This window comes from Photinus pyralis, unplaced genomic scaffold (assembly GCF_008802855.1).
Source record: "Photinus pyralis isolate 1611_PpyrPB1 unplaced genomic scaffold, Ppyr1.3 Ppyr1.4_LG4, whole genome shotgun sequence".
NCBI classification, from domain to species: Eukaryota; Metazoa; Arthropoda; class Insecta; order Coleoptera; family Lampyridae; genus Photinus; species Photinus pyralis.
Window position 1 is genome coordinate 32,171,079 of NW_022170511.1, and position 18,148 is coordinate 32,189,226.

An 18,148-nucleotide genomic window follows, 5' to 3' on the forward strand; every position below is an offset into this window, starting at 1 on the left:
ACCGTTTGTTTAGTTTGGTACGCAGATGATATAAACCTATTAATCATAGGAAAGACTCCGAAACAATACAGGATGCAAACAACATGTATGGTACACTATCATGTGGCCAAAAAATAACTGCTTACAATTAAACAGGGATAAAACAGTATGGGTTGCATTTAGTATGACCAGACCGCCGCGACCAAAAAATGATTCTAATAGCAGCGGTTTGGATTTTAATATATCGTTACATGTAAATTGTAAATATGTTGGGGGTCAGGCTAGCTCTTTGGTTGTTCGGTCGGTCCGTCGGCTGCGAAGGATTTTTAAGTAGTTATACTCTCGATGGCATCTCAACCAAGAAAAATCTGGACGATTAATGTGCACATGCGCAAACTGATTTTATAGAAATTTTTTTGAAATGATGGTTCTAGTAAAGGCAAACATATCGCATATTTTAAACGTCAGTTGTTAGCCTAAAAACAGAACCAAAATTAACTTGTAAGTTTGTGGAATGCAGAAAACATGCAAATGCATGGAACTTTTTACTCATGGCTAAACTCCAGTATATGCGCCAATCTCTGGTGCAAATTTAAGCTGTTTTTGATTTCAGATTTTCACCCTCAACTTGACCTGTTTGGTGATGGAGCACAGGGAAGTTAATTTGTCCCTGTTTGCCTAATTACCTCTCAAAAAATGAGAATTTGTTTGTGATTTTAAGTTAACCAAACGTACACCGTTAACCAACCACACATTTCTAATAATGTACGTATGTACCTACCTGTGTTTGCACTGGATTAAAAAATTTTATGTGCAGTTTTAGCATATTTCTTTGAATCTTACTTACGTAGCAGTTTGATACTGGTATTATAATTGAAATGCTTGAGGTGCGTTCCTCTTATAATTGGTCTTCAATTTACCGCAAAACCAACTGTAATGCACCGTAAAATAGAATTTTAAAAAAGTATCTAGTAAAGGGTTTGCAGCTGGCGGCTAATTGGTTAATTTTCCATAATGTCCACAAATGGATAACTTGAGATTCCCTACGGTAAGTGCCTATAATGGATACATAATGCATGAGCGAACGCTATTCCTATCATTTGCCTTAATTAGAATAAGCGAAAACAGTCTGAGGAAGAAATTTTTAGAGAAGAATCTATTCACTGCCATTTCTAATATACAATTATTTCACATCGATTTACTTACACTTACGTAGAAGACGACTATTATTGCAATTCATGTCTAACACATGCGGATTTTGAGACGTAATAACAATTTCACTTTTCATAAAGAAAGTAACGAGAATGATGCGCTTCATTTAGTTGCGTCCACTTTTACTAAAACTGTCATTTTTATCAATGTCATCTTCATTTTTGGAATTTGGAATGTTTGCTGCTGCGTTCGGATGGCACAGCCTAGAAATTCTCTAAGTTAATGGAGCATGTTTAATTTCACTACCAAAAAATTCCACTGTATTGAAATTATGACAAAGCGATTTATAAGTGATCGTGTTTCGCCAAAAGTAAAATCATTACATCTCATGCGATAGTGATTAAAAGTAGTATTTCGGTCATTTTTTGGCTAATCACGCATGAAAGATGCAGAAATTTCATTTTATGGGCATCAGTGCGTTGCCAAATCAGTTTTTGCACCTCAAGTTGTTTACACAACATTGGTTTGTGTACTCATTGAACATATATCTTTGAAAAAATGGCCCCATCTATAATTACACTAGCTGTAAGTAAAAAGAGTGAAATGAAATGATTCCACAAGAAAGTAGAGTTTGTTTTGTACGTTTTCTGATAGCAAAAAAAAATGCCCAGGTAAATTAAAGTAGCCGTAAGGCTTTAGTTTTACATCTATACTCAATTACCTACATTTCTCGCTTAGAAGACAAGCAAGCTTTTAGTTGCCAATTTACAATTTTATTGTAATTAATAACATCCTCGATGTGGCGTTAAGTGAAAACCGAAAGTGTTTGGAAGCGAGTTTCATTTCATACGCAGTGATGTACGGAGACAAAGAAAATTGAAAGTTATTCAAAGTATATGACTTTTAGCCATATGTAGATATTTAGAAAATGCATACACCAGTATGTACCTACGATCAGTATGTGACATGTTCAATAAACCGTTGCGGTATTTTTGTTTCTACATGAAATTACTTTCTAGTTTGTGCTTCAATTATTTTTTATATTTAAACAGTTTTGTTACACTTAGTTATTATCCATGTTATTGTTTATAAAGTTAGTTATTTTTCCTACATAACCGCATTATCAATAATTTTTGTTAAATCTGAATTTTGTGGCCAATTGGTAATAGCAACGCCCCGTAGACGCTTGATAGAATTTACGCAGGATCGGTATGAGAAAGTCCACCGAAAGCTGGTGGTGTTTTACATTCATGTTAATTAACAATTTGCTGTTGTAAGTACATACCCACCACGAAGAATGGGGGAACAGACTATATACAATCACATTAAATTGGAATTTCGCATTTTAATGTTGAACATCAACTAGTTCTTACATCTAGAGCACTTGTAAGTCATTAACCTATGTGATAGTGCGCCAGTGATTGCGAAAAATTGTTCAAAAACAGCCTAGTTATGAAGTTACTTGTATGTATTTGTGAAATTTTGGTGACCCGTGATTTTGTGTTACAATAATTTTTATTGCAGGTTTTAATGTTGACTTCACTTTGTGCCGCTTCAAGGAGAGATGTACCTGAAATGCATCAATTTTCCGCGGATGACGCGCGAGTACGTCGCGGTGCAGTAAGTTATAGAACAAGTGTCCTACACCAAAACCCCAAAAATCCAGATCAGCATGCAGAAAGCTCAATTACTGTGGATTTTCACACTAATAAACAGCAAGCGTTGGATTCCTCACATACCAAAACAATTTCACGCCATCCGTCAGGCCATCAAAATAATCAAAACCTGGGCAATTCGCAAGTGTTTGATTCGCCACAGTCGCAAGCTTTTAATGTGGGATATAGCGTGAGATTTAAGGGCGCGCCCCATGATCACCAATCAAGCATCATAAAATCACGCCCAAGTGATGATATAATAACGGGATCATTAAAGGAGCTCGTCCAGAAACCAAGCTTCGACGCTCAGGACTATGTCAATAGTGCCTTACTGGACAAAAAACAAAAAATCTCTGGAATCAAACACAAACACAAATTCCACACCAAAGAGAATGACGGCAGTGGTTTCATCCCGCATTTGGCTCCCAAAACCCAGGCCTACCTATCATATTTAGGAAATCCCAAACCCCTTCCCAGCGCTCGACCACTGAAACAAATTCAGCCAACCACAGAATCGTTTACATCTTGGACGAACTTGAGTCCGACAATTGAAATTTATCACAGTAAAGATCTACCCTCGTCAGTCACTGCTGGAAATTTCGATCACACGGGAGCTCTTGCAAAAGGTCAAGGATTTAATTACAGGGATATTTTTGATGGCTTAGATAGTAATGGCAAATACGAACACAAGGAGCATCGGTTACTACCCGTTATCGACGCAGCTCCCTCGTACAAATCGGTACAGGTTCTGCCCATCACAACATTACAAGTTACAGAGAAACCTACCACGATCGAAAATAAGAAGCCTCAACTGCCTATTGATACGAGTTTATTACGAAATCCGGTCCTAACGGTTGATGGTCAAAATGGGGCTTCCGATTCGAAAAGTTTGCCAATACCTTTCGACACACGTCTACTTCAAGCTATGCAACATGTGGTATCGGTTCACGGTGACAATAAAAACCGACCATTATTGCACGGGCACCAAATTCAAGAGAATGTCGCAGTTAATCCAGAGCAGCAAGCCTTGTTCCACCGACAACCAAATTTCGACCAGTACTTCAATCATTACTTAGAGTCCATGCAGCCACAATCATCCCTCATTGATCCAATAGTAATGCAGGTACCTAATTACAATAGTCGATTAAACGCAGCCAAAGATATTGAGTTGGACCTCAGACCTCCACCTTTCGCAGTAAATAGACGAAGAAGAACGTTTATGTACTAAAATGGTACTTTCATATTTGTGATTATTTATTTGTTGAATTAGAAGTTTAAGTTATTGTTGATTATTCTGTAATTGTTGAAGCACATAATTAGAAATTGTTCTACTTTACGCGATTCATTATCAAATCCACGCCCCAGTAATTTAACACGCACATTACTTTCCGCATGATAAAGTGAAATGAGTTATTCATAATGGAAAATTCATTTATCTTAGATGCATAGTGACTACCGACTTTTAACAAACAACTTGTTACAAAAAGGAATATCAATCGTACCTGCCAGGATGTTCGTTCTGCTCGCGAGTCAATATCAGTTGCGAGTTTCTCTTTTAAACCAGTAGGCAGCGTAATGCGGTAGGTACTCATTATAGTTTTGTTGAATTCCACATGATTTTGCAAAATATCTTCCATATGGGTAACAGAAGAGTTGCACGTTGTTTCATAGGTGTCTTGTAAAATGTCATCCCTGTTGGATTCTGCAGCCTCTTTCCCATCATTTATTATTCTTTGAACTGAACAAAGGGCAAGACCTGTAGTACTCGATAACGTGGATTTCCTTTGGCTTTCGTTCAGATGGGCCTTATCGTGTTTTAGAATCTGAAGAAGGTCAAAAAGTATTCATATTTCGCCTATACGACATTAGGGTGATTCCGAAAGCTCTCCAAATAAACTAAATGTCAGTCAGGTAAACTCCTGACTTGACTTTGCGACTACTTTTAATATAGTCTATCACAATCAACGACAGCTCCTCCAAATTCGGAACAGGCTTCTCTTGAATCCACTGGAGAAACAAGTCACTGTTCCACTATCAGCGTGATACGCCGCGAGTTGAATCCAAAGATCAGTGATACGTCCTCAAAAAAGTCACCTTCGTAACCCGCATGCACGATCAAGAAGCGTTTACCCGCACTAACCTACCGCTACCGCATACCCTTCGGCGTTCCATCCTATCACGAACGCTTCGCAGAGCATTTGGCAAACCCCACGTTTCGTCTAGAAACACAAGCTGATGGATTTTCATGGGAGATGTAGCGTTCATGCTATAGAACCGAATATTCCGCGAGCTTATAAACGTGACGCGATTATCGTGCTTTTTATAACGAGCGATCAAAAAACGATTGACGTCGAGTCGCCGCGCCGTTGGAAGTTCAAGTTAAGAATGATTCCCCATGTAAACAAAAATTCTTATTTTATTTTTTAAAATAAAATAAAAAATAAAAATAAACAAAAATTCTGAATGTGACGTAACAGCAACTCTTTTTGATCGCATAGTATGAAAAGTCGATTTGTATAAGGACTTAACTTCAGGACGTCCCCTTACACATAGGCTCAAATGCAAACTTACTTCTTAAATGCAATTCAATGGACGAATATAGGACCTCCATTGACTTGCTCGGCACGAAAATATGCAGCCAGATTCAAGACAAACTGCCTATTTCTCCCGTCTAATCGTTTGCCAGTCATTGATAAAGTTTAGGTATTCCTCTACAAAGCAAACATTGGAAAATTTCACGACATAATTCACTGCCGCACTTACCAATTTGAACAATATGAATCAAAAGACGGACTACGGATGGATTTTTAAGGCAAAAACTCAAAATAGTGCAAACAAAATACGGAAACGGGCTGGTGAAATGGTGAACGCTGAGACAAACTTTCATCCACTTTCCTTGTGTAATGCGACAGCGATATTGTGGTCGCATTTTAATTAATTAATACTAATTAAGAAATATTCATAAGGCTAAAGAAAGCTAAAGAAATAATGGGAAATGGGAAAAAAATGGATAATGACGAAGTAGGTGTTAGGTGCAAATAATAAAGACGTCCGTAAGATCCAACAACAGGGCGGACGTGCGAGATGGATTGGACGGACAAATTGGGACAAAGTATAATTCACTCAACGGTATAATCAAGCAAAAGATAAGACGTTCTCAAGAAATGAATTCGGATTATAGACAACAAACATAGCAATTACAAGTCATGAAGGTTGTCTAATGTTGAACGGATCTTGACTACAAGCATTGAATAATAAATCTGAATTATTATTCATTGCTACAAGCACAGATTTAAATATACTAAAATCTGTGCTACAAGCGTTGAGATAATCCTTCACTCAACGCTACCAGAGACTTGGTTGGTTGCCAAATCACTGCTATAATTTCTACATAATTGATGAACCCTTTCAGTACACATTTAATTATTTCCAGTATTTACTCTATAAAATGTTTAGTTCACATTCTTTGATTAACTCCATAGATACTTTACTTCTTCGGTAAGCAGCTTCTTTATACCAACATATTGGAAAAATGATTATTAATCAATGCATTACAATTATAGGTATACAAGTACTTTAGAAAAATTGAAAAAGTCATTTATTTATCATTATGTCTAATAACTTTTGTCATTGTCAGCTTCTTGGTGAATGATAGATTATCGTATGAGCGTAAGATCTAATCAAACTTCTTAAAACCAACTTAAATTGTCGGTTAATAGAGCTAATATCCTCCCTCTATGGGGAAACGAAATTCACCCCAAAGTTCATAAGATTAACCGCGCAAAAAGTATTAACGCTGTGAACGTCGACATTGCTCATCTAGCAATGTGATGTGCAAACCACCTCAATAGAACAGACGCTATTATTCTAATTAGTCACCCACCGCCGCTGTAACCACAACATGCTCATTAAGAGCAATTAGAATTATACGGTATAATCTATTTTACTGCAGTAATAGCTATTTTGGCCATTAGGTATATAATTATGATAATGAAAGCTGTAATAACAATTTCGTAAATGTAAAATGTATTGCTAAATTCGTATTTGGAAGCATTGTTTAACCATACTCTATAAATTGTTTTGTAATTCAGTTACTGACGACTCTCTTTGCTTTTAGGGCACTGAAGGAACAGAGCATATCCATCATCTGGTTCCAAAAATGAATCACATTTCATCTTCTCCATAATGTTACTTAAAAATGTGTCAGGTAGACGCTTTTTCGCCGCTAGATTTCTCGGATTGACTTTAAAGGCTCTACATACTCTTCCCTTAACGACTCTGTCTCTTAACGACAATTACAGTTTGTAAATGACTACTCATAAAGGCTTTTGAATGCCTTCAAAACTCTTGGCGACACCTGTAAAGCTCTCAAGGCTTTTAAGGATTCTTAAAACAAAACAAAAAGCCCTTGGAGAATCTTTGTGATTATACCCTTCAAATTCCTTAAAGACTTTATCGTGTCTTATACGTGATCGAAGATTGTACATCTACTATTTGTAAACGGACGTTATACTAAACTCTGTAGAAAGTGCAGTAATGAAAAGTTTTTCCAGTTTAGCTTACCTTATCTTATACAATTTGAATAATTACCTGCAAAAGGGAAAATATACGTATTCGGCATCAAGCTTCCTACCCTTTTAAGATAATCTTAGGCGTCTAAAATTTGGTTCTTCCATGTAAGTTTTGAATCCGATATAATACCCAAACATAAGTTTATTTATCTTTATTCATCTTGCCGTATAAGTAACTTTTGATCTAGTAGCCCAATCTTGGAACTGTTTGAAATTGTGGATTCTACAGGCCACATTCTATAAGAAAAAGTTTTTTCCCGGTCGATCTCGGAAAATTTTTTTTCGGACCTAAAAAAAAGGCAGTGTATAACCTTCCTTTTTTACCAAAAATCGACTACACCAAAATTTCTCGGGAAATCACTTTTTCTTATTAATTTTGGTGCGTAGAATCCAAAACAATTCCTACTTTTTCGATCAGACTTCTCAATCAAAAGTTATAGACTAGAAACCAATTTCGAAAAATTCTTCCACCTTCACCTGTGTATTTCAAAACTACTTTCATTTTCACTAGAACTCCGAACAACTGTCATCTGCATACATTATGAATTCCGCCTAATGTGTTTTTGTTTTTCGTACATAAACATCGATTTTAAAATTGTTAGATCAATCCCATTTTGTATTCGTGCAACTGATTATCCGCATAGAAGAAATATTTCCTCTCTGTTATCCGAAACAATCGACTGGGAAACAGAGAATTAACAAATCTTTCATTGTGTTTGAGCTAAAATAGGGCTTTTCTATTTGATAAAGGGATTTAAAATTCCCCTTTTTTTACTTAAAACTGTTTGCGATTTTTAGTTCAGATTGCGTAAATTAGATTGTCAAATCAATAAACAATGAATGAATACTTTAAGTAAATTCCCTATGCATTTTCCTTTGAGGTAGGTACAAAAAAGTTACTTACGAAATCAGTATAAATTTCCTTATCAATCAATTTTAATTTAAATTTTCAGATTTGACGGATACACAGATAATTGAATGTGCACTTAAATTTTTCTTAAACAGCTCAAAAATCTGATTTTTTTATCTAGTCCAAATTCTATAAGTTGATAAATACACATAAGTTACATTTATTATACAAAACAATCAAGTGGTTAAATTAAATTAAATGTGTTCGTTGAAGTATTTCGTCAGAAATTTTAGTAGTAATTTATTTATTTATTTTTGGCTTTATATTTGGGGGTTAAAGATATTTAACCAATTCTCATGGATACACTGTTGGAATCCAAAACATTTAGTAGAGATTTCTTAATTACATGGACTGGTTCTGGACCTCGATTTTTCTGGATCATGCATACGTCGTAGTAATTCGTTGGGGAAATGGCAGATGTTGAATTGAATGTAAATCTCTTCTGGCTCTATTTCCGTTCGAGTGGCGATTAGCAATTAGCTGAGTCATAGAAGCAGTGGGGGATTTAAATTTTTTGCGCCCCTAGGTACACCGAAAGATATGCGCCCCTCCAAAAATAATCTTTAAATTGCAATAAATTTTAAGATGATACCAATTCTAATTTATTTCATAATTTTAATTAAAGTTTTTTGTCATTCGTAACTTGTTATAAAAAATGTTACCAAAAAGGAATATAGTGCAAAAAAATGCCGCCTTCTAAAGCTGCTGCCCTAGGCACGTGCCTAGTGTGACTATATGTAAATCCGCCACTGCATAGAAGTAACCAAAGACAGCCAATTTATACATACGTTTCAGCACTACGGGCCTTATAGACCCATGGCTTAGTTCTTTCTACACAAATTAAATTATCGACTTTACCCTAATATTCACATTTGTTTAATCTTATCCACTACTTTATTCCATTTTACACTCCCAATCTCTGGCTCTGGTTTTCCAATCTTCTACTTCTACACTCTTTGCATCTTTGATCGCTGCATCTAGCCACTTCTTTTTTGACCGTCCTATTTTCTTTTTTCCGCCAGTCCTTTTCTTTTTGCGTGTCTGCTTTCTTCCATTCGAACGACGTGCCCTAGCCATTTAACCCTCTTACTCCCATCTCCTCTCCTAGTAAACATCTACATAAGTTGAAAAGCTTTCTCGAGCTCTAAATTTATATCACGTCTCGATATTCTGCGTTCATGTACCAGGTGGTTCTTAAAGCGGGTAGATCTCCCAGCGGAAAATGGGTGCTTCGTTACAGTAATTAGCTCATAGGTTCATCTATCCAGTTTTAAATAATCATTTCTGCGCAATGAGTTCAAGACATGCCAATTTTACAATGTCCGCCATTTTTGAAGAAAAAAATTGTGCATTTTTCTGCCTTATACTCGTACTTCCCTTTAATTATTATAGCCTACAGCGACCCCATCTTGCCAGTGATCTCCAAACTGTTAAGTTGACATTGATCTCGTGTACCACATATTCACAAAATGCATTCACATTTTATAAAATTCCAATTTTTTAATTATCTTCCATTTGAATCGTATAACCTTGGAGCGAAAGGTGTGAATACTGTGATTCTACAAGAACTTTATAAAAGGACGTCTGGTAATGTTCTGAAGGGTTTCATTTCAAGAAAATCCATGGGGCTTATTTTATTTTCTTGACTACTGAACTAATTTTTTAAATCACTCACATATAAGTGAAATTATTTTTTACTTACTTTTAATATTCATTGTGTTGGTTGCACATTTTCCACTTTCTAAACTAACTCCCTACGATTTGTACCCTAAAATCACTGAACTATTCTATTCATAATCGTGGACAGGAAAAATAAGTATTCAACGAAAAAATTCAATAACTGCTGAATTATTAAAATATAAACATTAGGGTTTATATCATGTCTATAACGACAGTGCACCTATTACGAAGAAACCGCTGCATCACTGGAACGACTTGCTGTAAACCTGAAGCCCATTTAGTAGTGGTACATAAACAAGTGTTTATTTATAGTAGCGGTAATCGATGGCATTCCACTTACTGTTAATAGTAGGTAATAAGGAGTGGTAAAAGTACCGAAAAGTTGCAAATTATGTGTGAAAGGTATTATAGAGACTAGGTAATAATTGGCTTCCTTAATCTTTAACAAAGCAATAATACTTACGATAAAACCGAGGATAAAACTAATTACTCATTGTTATATTCACGCCTATCTAGTTGTTATAATTCATCATAGTTTCATCTAGGCATGTTAGTTACTCTTCAGCCAAAATTGTTGCAATAAAATCACTGGGCGTAAACTGTGAAAGGACTATACGTTTCTAGTAGCGAAGTACAGTCCAGTAATAATAAGAACGCCGCAATGTTACTTCATTTAATTACAAATATTTGCATATTATGTGCTATCCACCTGTAAAACAAGAAGTGGTACGATCAGTGCACAAATCGAAGAAAGTAAAATATTTATGATGAATGTGGTCCCTAATTTATAGACCGCGAGTGAAGAGACATGGGCCATTAATCTTTTACAAAATTACAATAGTGTTAATGACATCTAATGTAGTTAATTTCGTATCCGCCTGACTTATTTATTACATACAAACTGAACATTAATAATTCTTAGTCCCAATTAGTCTGCGGCCCCTTCAATTATCTCCAACACGGCACGCAACGGACTACAATAGTCACGTTCCACTATGTTTAATCAAGCATTAAATTTAAAAGTGTCCCGTAACAAAAATCGAAATATATAATTAACTTAATTAAAGATTTCGGTATAAAATGTATTAGCGAATTATAACAGTGAAAGTATTGAAGACCATGTGAAAGAGTAAAAGTACCTATAGAGAATGGCAAACAGAGAGGAAACCGAATCATTTGTCGTCCCACGGCTGACGGGCTTTTCGGAGTTTTCTTTCACTTTTTGAGTTGACTAACCTAACCTTTGTTTTATATCGCAAAGGCGTAATTAAAAAACCACTAAATGGTAACACCCTCACCATGTATCCGAAGTGCCACCGACAAGTTCAATTTACAATTGTAGCGTCATTAATTATACTACATCCTTATTCATTTATAACGGATTTTAATTAATAATAGTAACTGGTATAAGGTGTGTTTCGCGCTAAATTTATAGTGAGATTAGTACCTAATACAAATACAACTCAACGATTTCATCTTCAATCTTCCATTAATGAATCGGTTACAATTGTGCCTCCCACGATGAGTTTGTCTTCGATAAAAGCACACTAAAACTTCCTTCCCCTATTCTTTTGGCAATAAATGAAGGGGGCTGTTGTTATTTGACATTTTCGAGTGGGACGAGTAAGACGCGGAAGAGACTAGGTGGTGTTATATTGAAATCATTCTTTAGCATTTTACGAATATTTTCTAAAAAAAGGCCAAGTGAAAGACTTCGAACAGCCACATTCTGTGTTAAAAGAAAAAACTATCATCGACATATACTTATACAACCATACAAATAGTCCAATTAATTCCAGTCTTATACGGTGTTATTCGGTCATTATCAGAACCAAAAACCTCGTTTAAACAATGGCACACACATCGTTACACCTACAAAACTCATTCCTTTGGCATTGGAACCAATTATTATTTTTTATACAGAGAACAATATCTTAAACATTCAGCTCATCTTCCTGTAAAAGTTATTATTGCATAAGTTCCTCCGCATAATGGAGTATGCAAATCGAATTATTAGCACATTGTTTATAGATCGATTCTACCGGTGAATTGGTTTATATCTCTCTACAATAATTATTTTTGACCATTGCTATTTAACGTAGATGATTTGCATTTTATTGCATGATTTACAAATCGAAATTGGCGCTGCGAGAACTGTAACGCAGGAACGATTAAAAAAGAAAATTGCTCGTTATAAGATTGAAAGTTGTTCTGCAGAATGGAACAAGAATTTTATCAAGAGTGGCGAAGGGAAAAAGTTAGGACTTCTAAAAGCACTAACAATAAAACTGATAATTTTAAATGTCATTTGCAGATTCCTAAGAACTAGCGGGTACAATCTGAAAGAAAGTAGGTACATAGCAGCGTTTATGTTGATAAAATGATGTTAAGTTGCTTACATTAGACGTGAAATGGCAGTAGGCACTTCCTATCTACTTAATTACCGATTGTCGTACAGGGTTCGTTGATCAGAAGTTTGTTGCGGAAAATATCAACCTTCAAGACGATTTTGGCTCCTTTCAGCAACAAAATTGTTGAAAAAAATATAAATAAATTGACATTGACTTATGAGTTATGTTAGTGTCATTTGAAAAATTTCTAAGTTAAGGCAATTTTGCAGAAAGGTTTCTTTCACCGTCTTTCCGTCGTGATCAAAATATTTGTACCTAAAGGAAGTCAAAATAATTAGTTTATTCTTTCCTCGAGGCATTTTTTTCTTCCGGATGCAAAACCTCTATAGTTAGTTCTTCCAATCTATGCAATATACAAAAATCAACATAATGTTCGCAATGAAGTCTTACACAAATTACAACACAAGAAGGCAACGAGATTTCTCTGTACCGGTATCTAAACTCAAAGTATCACACCAGTCTCCCAATAGCATTGGCATTAAGCTCTTCAACAACCTCCCCAGCACCATGAAAAATGTAGACTTTCAGAGAATTCAGGTGGAAATTAAAAAAGTTATTAGTACAAAATGCAATCTATAAAATCGATGAATTCATAAACATTTGCAAATAAGTTTATTTACTATTTAATTTAATCTTGTACTCGACTGTGAGCTGTGACTTGTAATTTTGTTTCTTTTACTGTCTAGACGTTAATCCATTGTACAAAGATAGCAATAAAATTGTTTGATTTATTGAGTTATTTATGCACTAATTTTTTTGAGAAAAAGACCAAACTCCATTGCTCGATATTCAAGTGATCCATGTGTACCAATCAAAATATTTTTAACCAAAGGATCTTAAAATTGTTATTTATACACGAATTTGCCCGCAAGACCAAGCTCTATGCTATATGCACAAGAAGAAGAAAATATATACTTTTGGTTAAAGAAAAGTCAAAATAAACGTATCGACTTCAAAGGTAGTCTGTCCGTCTGCCTTTGAATAAGTGTTTGTTTTGGTACCTATTATGTCATCTAATTTTTCTACATCCTCTAGTTGAATAACTGCTGTGAAACGAAATTTCTACACTTTTTAGGGTATTTGATATACTATGTATTAGGCTAATTTAATAATCAATTCGCGAATGGAAAATGTTATTTTTATGACGAGTTCAATTAATGGACGCGACCTTTCCTGTATCCACGATCCACACCTTATTTACGAGCTTTCCACCTTTGTGTGTAAGTACCTTTGTTTTAATTCACAAAGTATACTTATTTACTTGGCCGAATGCGTAAGAAAATGCTTTGGTTAATAAATTCCAACTATTAACTACTAATAAATAAATAAATAAATAAAATAAATAAATCTGCTTTACCATAATGTAGAAAGAGAAAAAACAAATTTATATTGAATAAACATATCACCGGTTACAAATTTCTGAACAAATGTTCTTGAAGAAAATTCTTAATGAGCGAGTGAATTTTCCTTGGGATAAAATCCCCGAGGCTGAAGCGAAATTGCATACAGCGAATCATGCGAAAGGGAATACATATTTAAGGGATCAATTTACCTGGAGGCGAGCTTTCTTGTGAGCAAACTTTATCACAGAAATAGAAGGGAGCTCGAAAACTAACCCTGTTAACTGTCAAACTTGTTACTCAGCAACAGTGCGGCTAAGGTAAATATTCTTTGGAGGTTGCATCCCTCCCGGAGGAGAATTTTACTGAGGTTTACTGGAGGTTAATTTTCTAGGGAAGACTCATTCTTCGAAGCACACTTTGTCACAGAAATAGAAAAGAATTTTAGAATCGAGTGCGTAACGGTTATTGCACGGGCGAGTTTTCTTATGCCGAATCCTTTGGAGCCGAACTCTCCTGGACTGGACCGATTGAAACTTCCTAACTAGCGACACTTTAGTATTCTTGAGAAGAACTTTTCTTTGGGATGCATCTTTCCGGGACAAATATTTCCGGGTGATTTCAGTTGGGGAAAACCTTTCAAATATGAATTTCCTGGGAGTAAATATATTCATCGGAGCTAGTGCTTAATGAGACAAGAAAGTCTTCCTCCGGAGAAAAGTATCCCGGACGCAAATTTAGTTGTTCACTTATAGGGAAATTTGCGGATGCGGATTGTGGCACAGAAACAAAACATAGGTCTAGAAATGACAGCGGTTATTCCAAAGGCGCGTCTTATTATGAGAGGGAGTGGGAGGAGTAGTATTTTTCGGGGCAAGTCAAGGGAGTATTTCAAGAGCGAGCTTACTTTTTTGTGGATTATGGTGTTGCTTCGTTTTATTAAATTCCACTTGCATATTCCTTTTTATATAAAGAATAATTAATGCATACAGAAGCACAACTAGGCTAATATTTTTAGGGTAGGAACCTATCCTCATAAATTTGTAAATTACGCACTAGAAAGTAGTTTTTTTTATTATTTACAAGGCTAGCTCGCATGTTTGCTTCCTTTCGGGATTATTCAGTAGAGCAAAGGGTAAAGCAGTGCTTTGTTTAAATTTAAGATTACAATGTGGCCTGATGATCCAAATTAAACCTAAAACCGCAGTATCGATAACATTGGGTTTAGGAAATGTTGCCCAAATTTGTAGTGTATTGGAAATATTGGTACATGGGCATTATTAAGTTGTAACCTCTGCTTAAAAATTCTCGCACAAAAGGGGCACACATTAATATGTTAAGGTTGTTTCGGTTCTTTGATTTGGAGAAACAACTTAGTGCACATGTTAAAACCACAGCGGTAGTCATATTTAAGGTCACTTAATTTCCCGCATAAACGTTTCCATGACAAAAAGAACTATAAAATATCAAACAGATATTTTGGTACTAAAAATTCGTTCGCATCTACATTAAAATAATTGTACTTTTTAATTAAACAGAACAAATAGATATGGATATTGGTTAGATATAATGGAAAATAAAATACATCCAAAACGTGAGTTTACCGAACCAAAAAAAACCACACAAAAGAAAACTGAGAAAGAAAGATCATTAGGAATTGCAATATCGAAAAATAATAATAATGAAAATGAAAACCGAAGAGAAAACTGCATTAATAATTATATTACAGTAACATTCAAGATAATGAGCTAAATTTGGCATTTCAAATACATTTGTCTAACAAAATACGAAATATAATAACACCAGCCAAAAGAACATATTAATTTAATTATGACACGAAATTACAAAAAATTTGGTATACATTATTTATTGGGTGAATTTTCTATAAATGAGGAAGACGCGATGCTGTTAGAGATAATACATAGGTACAAATTACGTGTCTTAGAAATAAGGAAGAGTAATCCTCGATGTGATGAAATTTGTTTTTATTTTTCGAGCAATTAGTTGAACTACAAAAAAAGTAATTACCGCCAATAACATTTGTTAAAAGATATGTTTTTTGGCTGCGCTATAAGTTGCTAATTTACCATCGTGGGTTTTAAAATGAAAACCATTTAACTTTCTATATTTACCTCATAAATAAATGTAACATTTTTCTTAATACCTACCGTTTGTAAATATTGTTGAGGATATCGCTATTAGACTTTTTAAGCTGATTGCAAATTAAGGAAAGTGGAAAAGTATGGTTAATTTTTTACTTACAAACATTTGCATATTGTATAATTTCGTTTTGGGCCAAAAATTATAGTAAGGAACAGTCCCAAAGCACGAATTGCTTCCTTATTCATTTAAATGCTACAATATTGCATGCGTGGTATGGAATAGTTACGCATATTTAAGTGCAATTATTGTGATGTAACTTACATAAATAATGAATGTTTAAAACTATACAATAAAATAATTATGCCAATTTTTAAGGAATGCACCTTAAAACCAAGTTTCAAATGACTGGTTCAGGAAACGCCTAGAAGACGCGATGTGCTCAGAGGGGAACAGTGAAAGTAAGATTGTACAGATTTGTATATAAACTGGTCTACCCTTGAATTATCATCAGTCGGTTCGCTTTGGATCAAATATCCTAATCACATTTCATACAAACCACGCAAGTGTGCAATGAAGAAATTCGTAAGTTTTGTTTTTTTTAAATTGCCAGTGAGTGCCCGTGAATCCAAGGATTATCATCTATTAATTTTAATTTATATTGAGATACAAATCTGCAGCTGCCAGTGAAACGCTTGGATTTTTTTAAGATTCTCGCATTACATACTTTCACGTCCGTAAAAAGAAGAGCAAATGTTAATTGACCAGATATACATTTACTTTCTATATTTTCGCAGTTGATTATTAATGTGATTATCTTTTCAGGTGTACGTAGCACTTTTCTGCACGATGGCTGTAGTTGACGCCGGATTTGCCAGTAGCTATGGAGGAGATGAACATGGGGCAGTTGGTGGTGGATACGATGGAGGATACGGTGGAGGATACGGAAGTAGCGGATATGGTGGTTACGGCGGAGGTTCAGCACACGCCGAACCGTTATCCCACACCGTCGAAATTGAAAAGCCAGTTCCCATACCTGTCTACAAGCACGTGGGAATACCTATTCCACACTCGATCCCTGTACCAATCCCCAAACCTGTTGCTGTTCCAGTTCCGCAACCATACCCCGTCCACATTCACGTTCCTCAACCCGTCGCTGTTCCAGTCATCAAAACAATCACGATTCCCGTTGAAAAACCAGTACCGTACCCAGTCGAAAAGCCCGTTCCTTACCCTATCGAAAAACCTGTACCAATTCCCGTTGAGAAGCATATACAAATCCCCATTCCAAAGCCAGTGCCAGTTCAAGTTCCCGTCTACAAGGTTGTCTATCACCATAGTAAACACTGAGAAGTTCTAGAAGGCCGTTGTTACGTACCATCTTCATAAGTCATTTGTTAATATCATTTTCATTTTCTTGTTATTATTGCTCTTGTTGATATTTGTTACTTGTTGACTGAATAAAATATGTTATGTCTAATCGATCTTTGCGATTGTAAGAGAAACCTAAAAAAGATATAAAGGTGAACGCATTACTTTCAAAACCGAGAGTAACGCGATAAGCTAAACTTGTTCTGTTGAGATATAATTAGCAAGATCAATGGCAGCCTATAAGCTGTAGTAAGATTTGCTTTCTTCCTTACAGTTTACACCTGGCATATTCAAGATCGTGTTTATAGCAGCAAATCCATCATAGAATGTGATAGTTCGAATTTTGCCACAAGCCAACGGTTTTAAAATTTACCCATCCGTAGACAGCACTTTTGCTTTGTAATAGTAAAAAGAATTAATAATTGGATTTCACATTAGGATGCTGTGTTTACCTTTACTTCAATTATTCTCATGGTTTTAAGCAGGTAGTAATTTTGCATATGAATAAATAAATCTCAAAGAGCTGCTACTATGTTACACAGTAAAATCGTTTCCGAAAGTACTAGTGAACTTTTCGAAACGTCGCACGCGCGTAATATCTATTGTTTGGTAATTATAGGTATAAGCGTGTAAGTGTTGTGCAACTAAAAAAAAATTAAAATGAAAATTATAGACACGTATATACATTCTGATCATCTAATTTACGCTGTTAATGATATTAATAAAACCTCATGTAGCATTTCTCTATTTTGAATACAGTTTCTTGCAGTAAATACCATTACGATGCATTCTTAAGTGCAGTGACAGGAAAACTAATTTAACATTTCATTAGCTAGGTACATTAATTTTTACATGAAGAGTTCCAGCGTACCGCAATTATACTTACAGTGCAACTAATTAGTAATTACATCCTTATTATAACCATATTACCGTTCGTTTAATTCACATTATGCACATTTCTCCGGAGTTCTTATCCTTT

At 35.2% G+C, this 18,148-nt stretch overlaps 1 protein-coding gene across 2 annotated transcripts; it reads left to right on the top strand.

Annotated features, from left to right (window-relative positions):
• Positions 1 to 969: 969 nt before the first annotated feature.
• LOC116168333 (tetra-peptide repeat homeobox protein 1-like) lies at positions 970 to 17,278 on the top strand. Of its 2 annotated transcripts, none has more exons than XM_031484107.1 (2): positions 970 to 1,027; positions 16,624 to 17,278. In XM_031484107.1, the coding sequence occupies exons 1-2, from the start codon at positions 1,004 to 1,006 to the stop codon at positions 17,146 to 17,148; spliced, it is 549 nt and encodes a 182-aa protein (XP_031339967.1). In that variant the 5' UTR covers positions 970 to 1,003; the 3' UTR covers positions 17,149 to 17,278. The 2 variants fall into 2 exon arrangements, with proteins under 2 accessions (XP_031339967.1, XP_031339968.1); XM_031484108.1 differs by lacking the exon at positions 970 to 1,027 and adding an exon at positions 16,327 to 16,383.
• Positions 17,279 to 18,148: the final 870 nt, after the last annotated feature.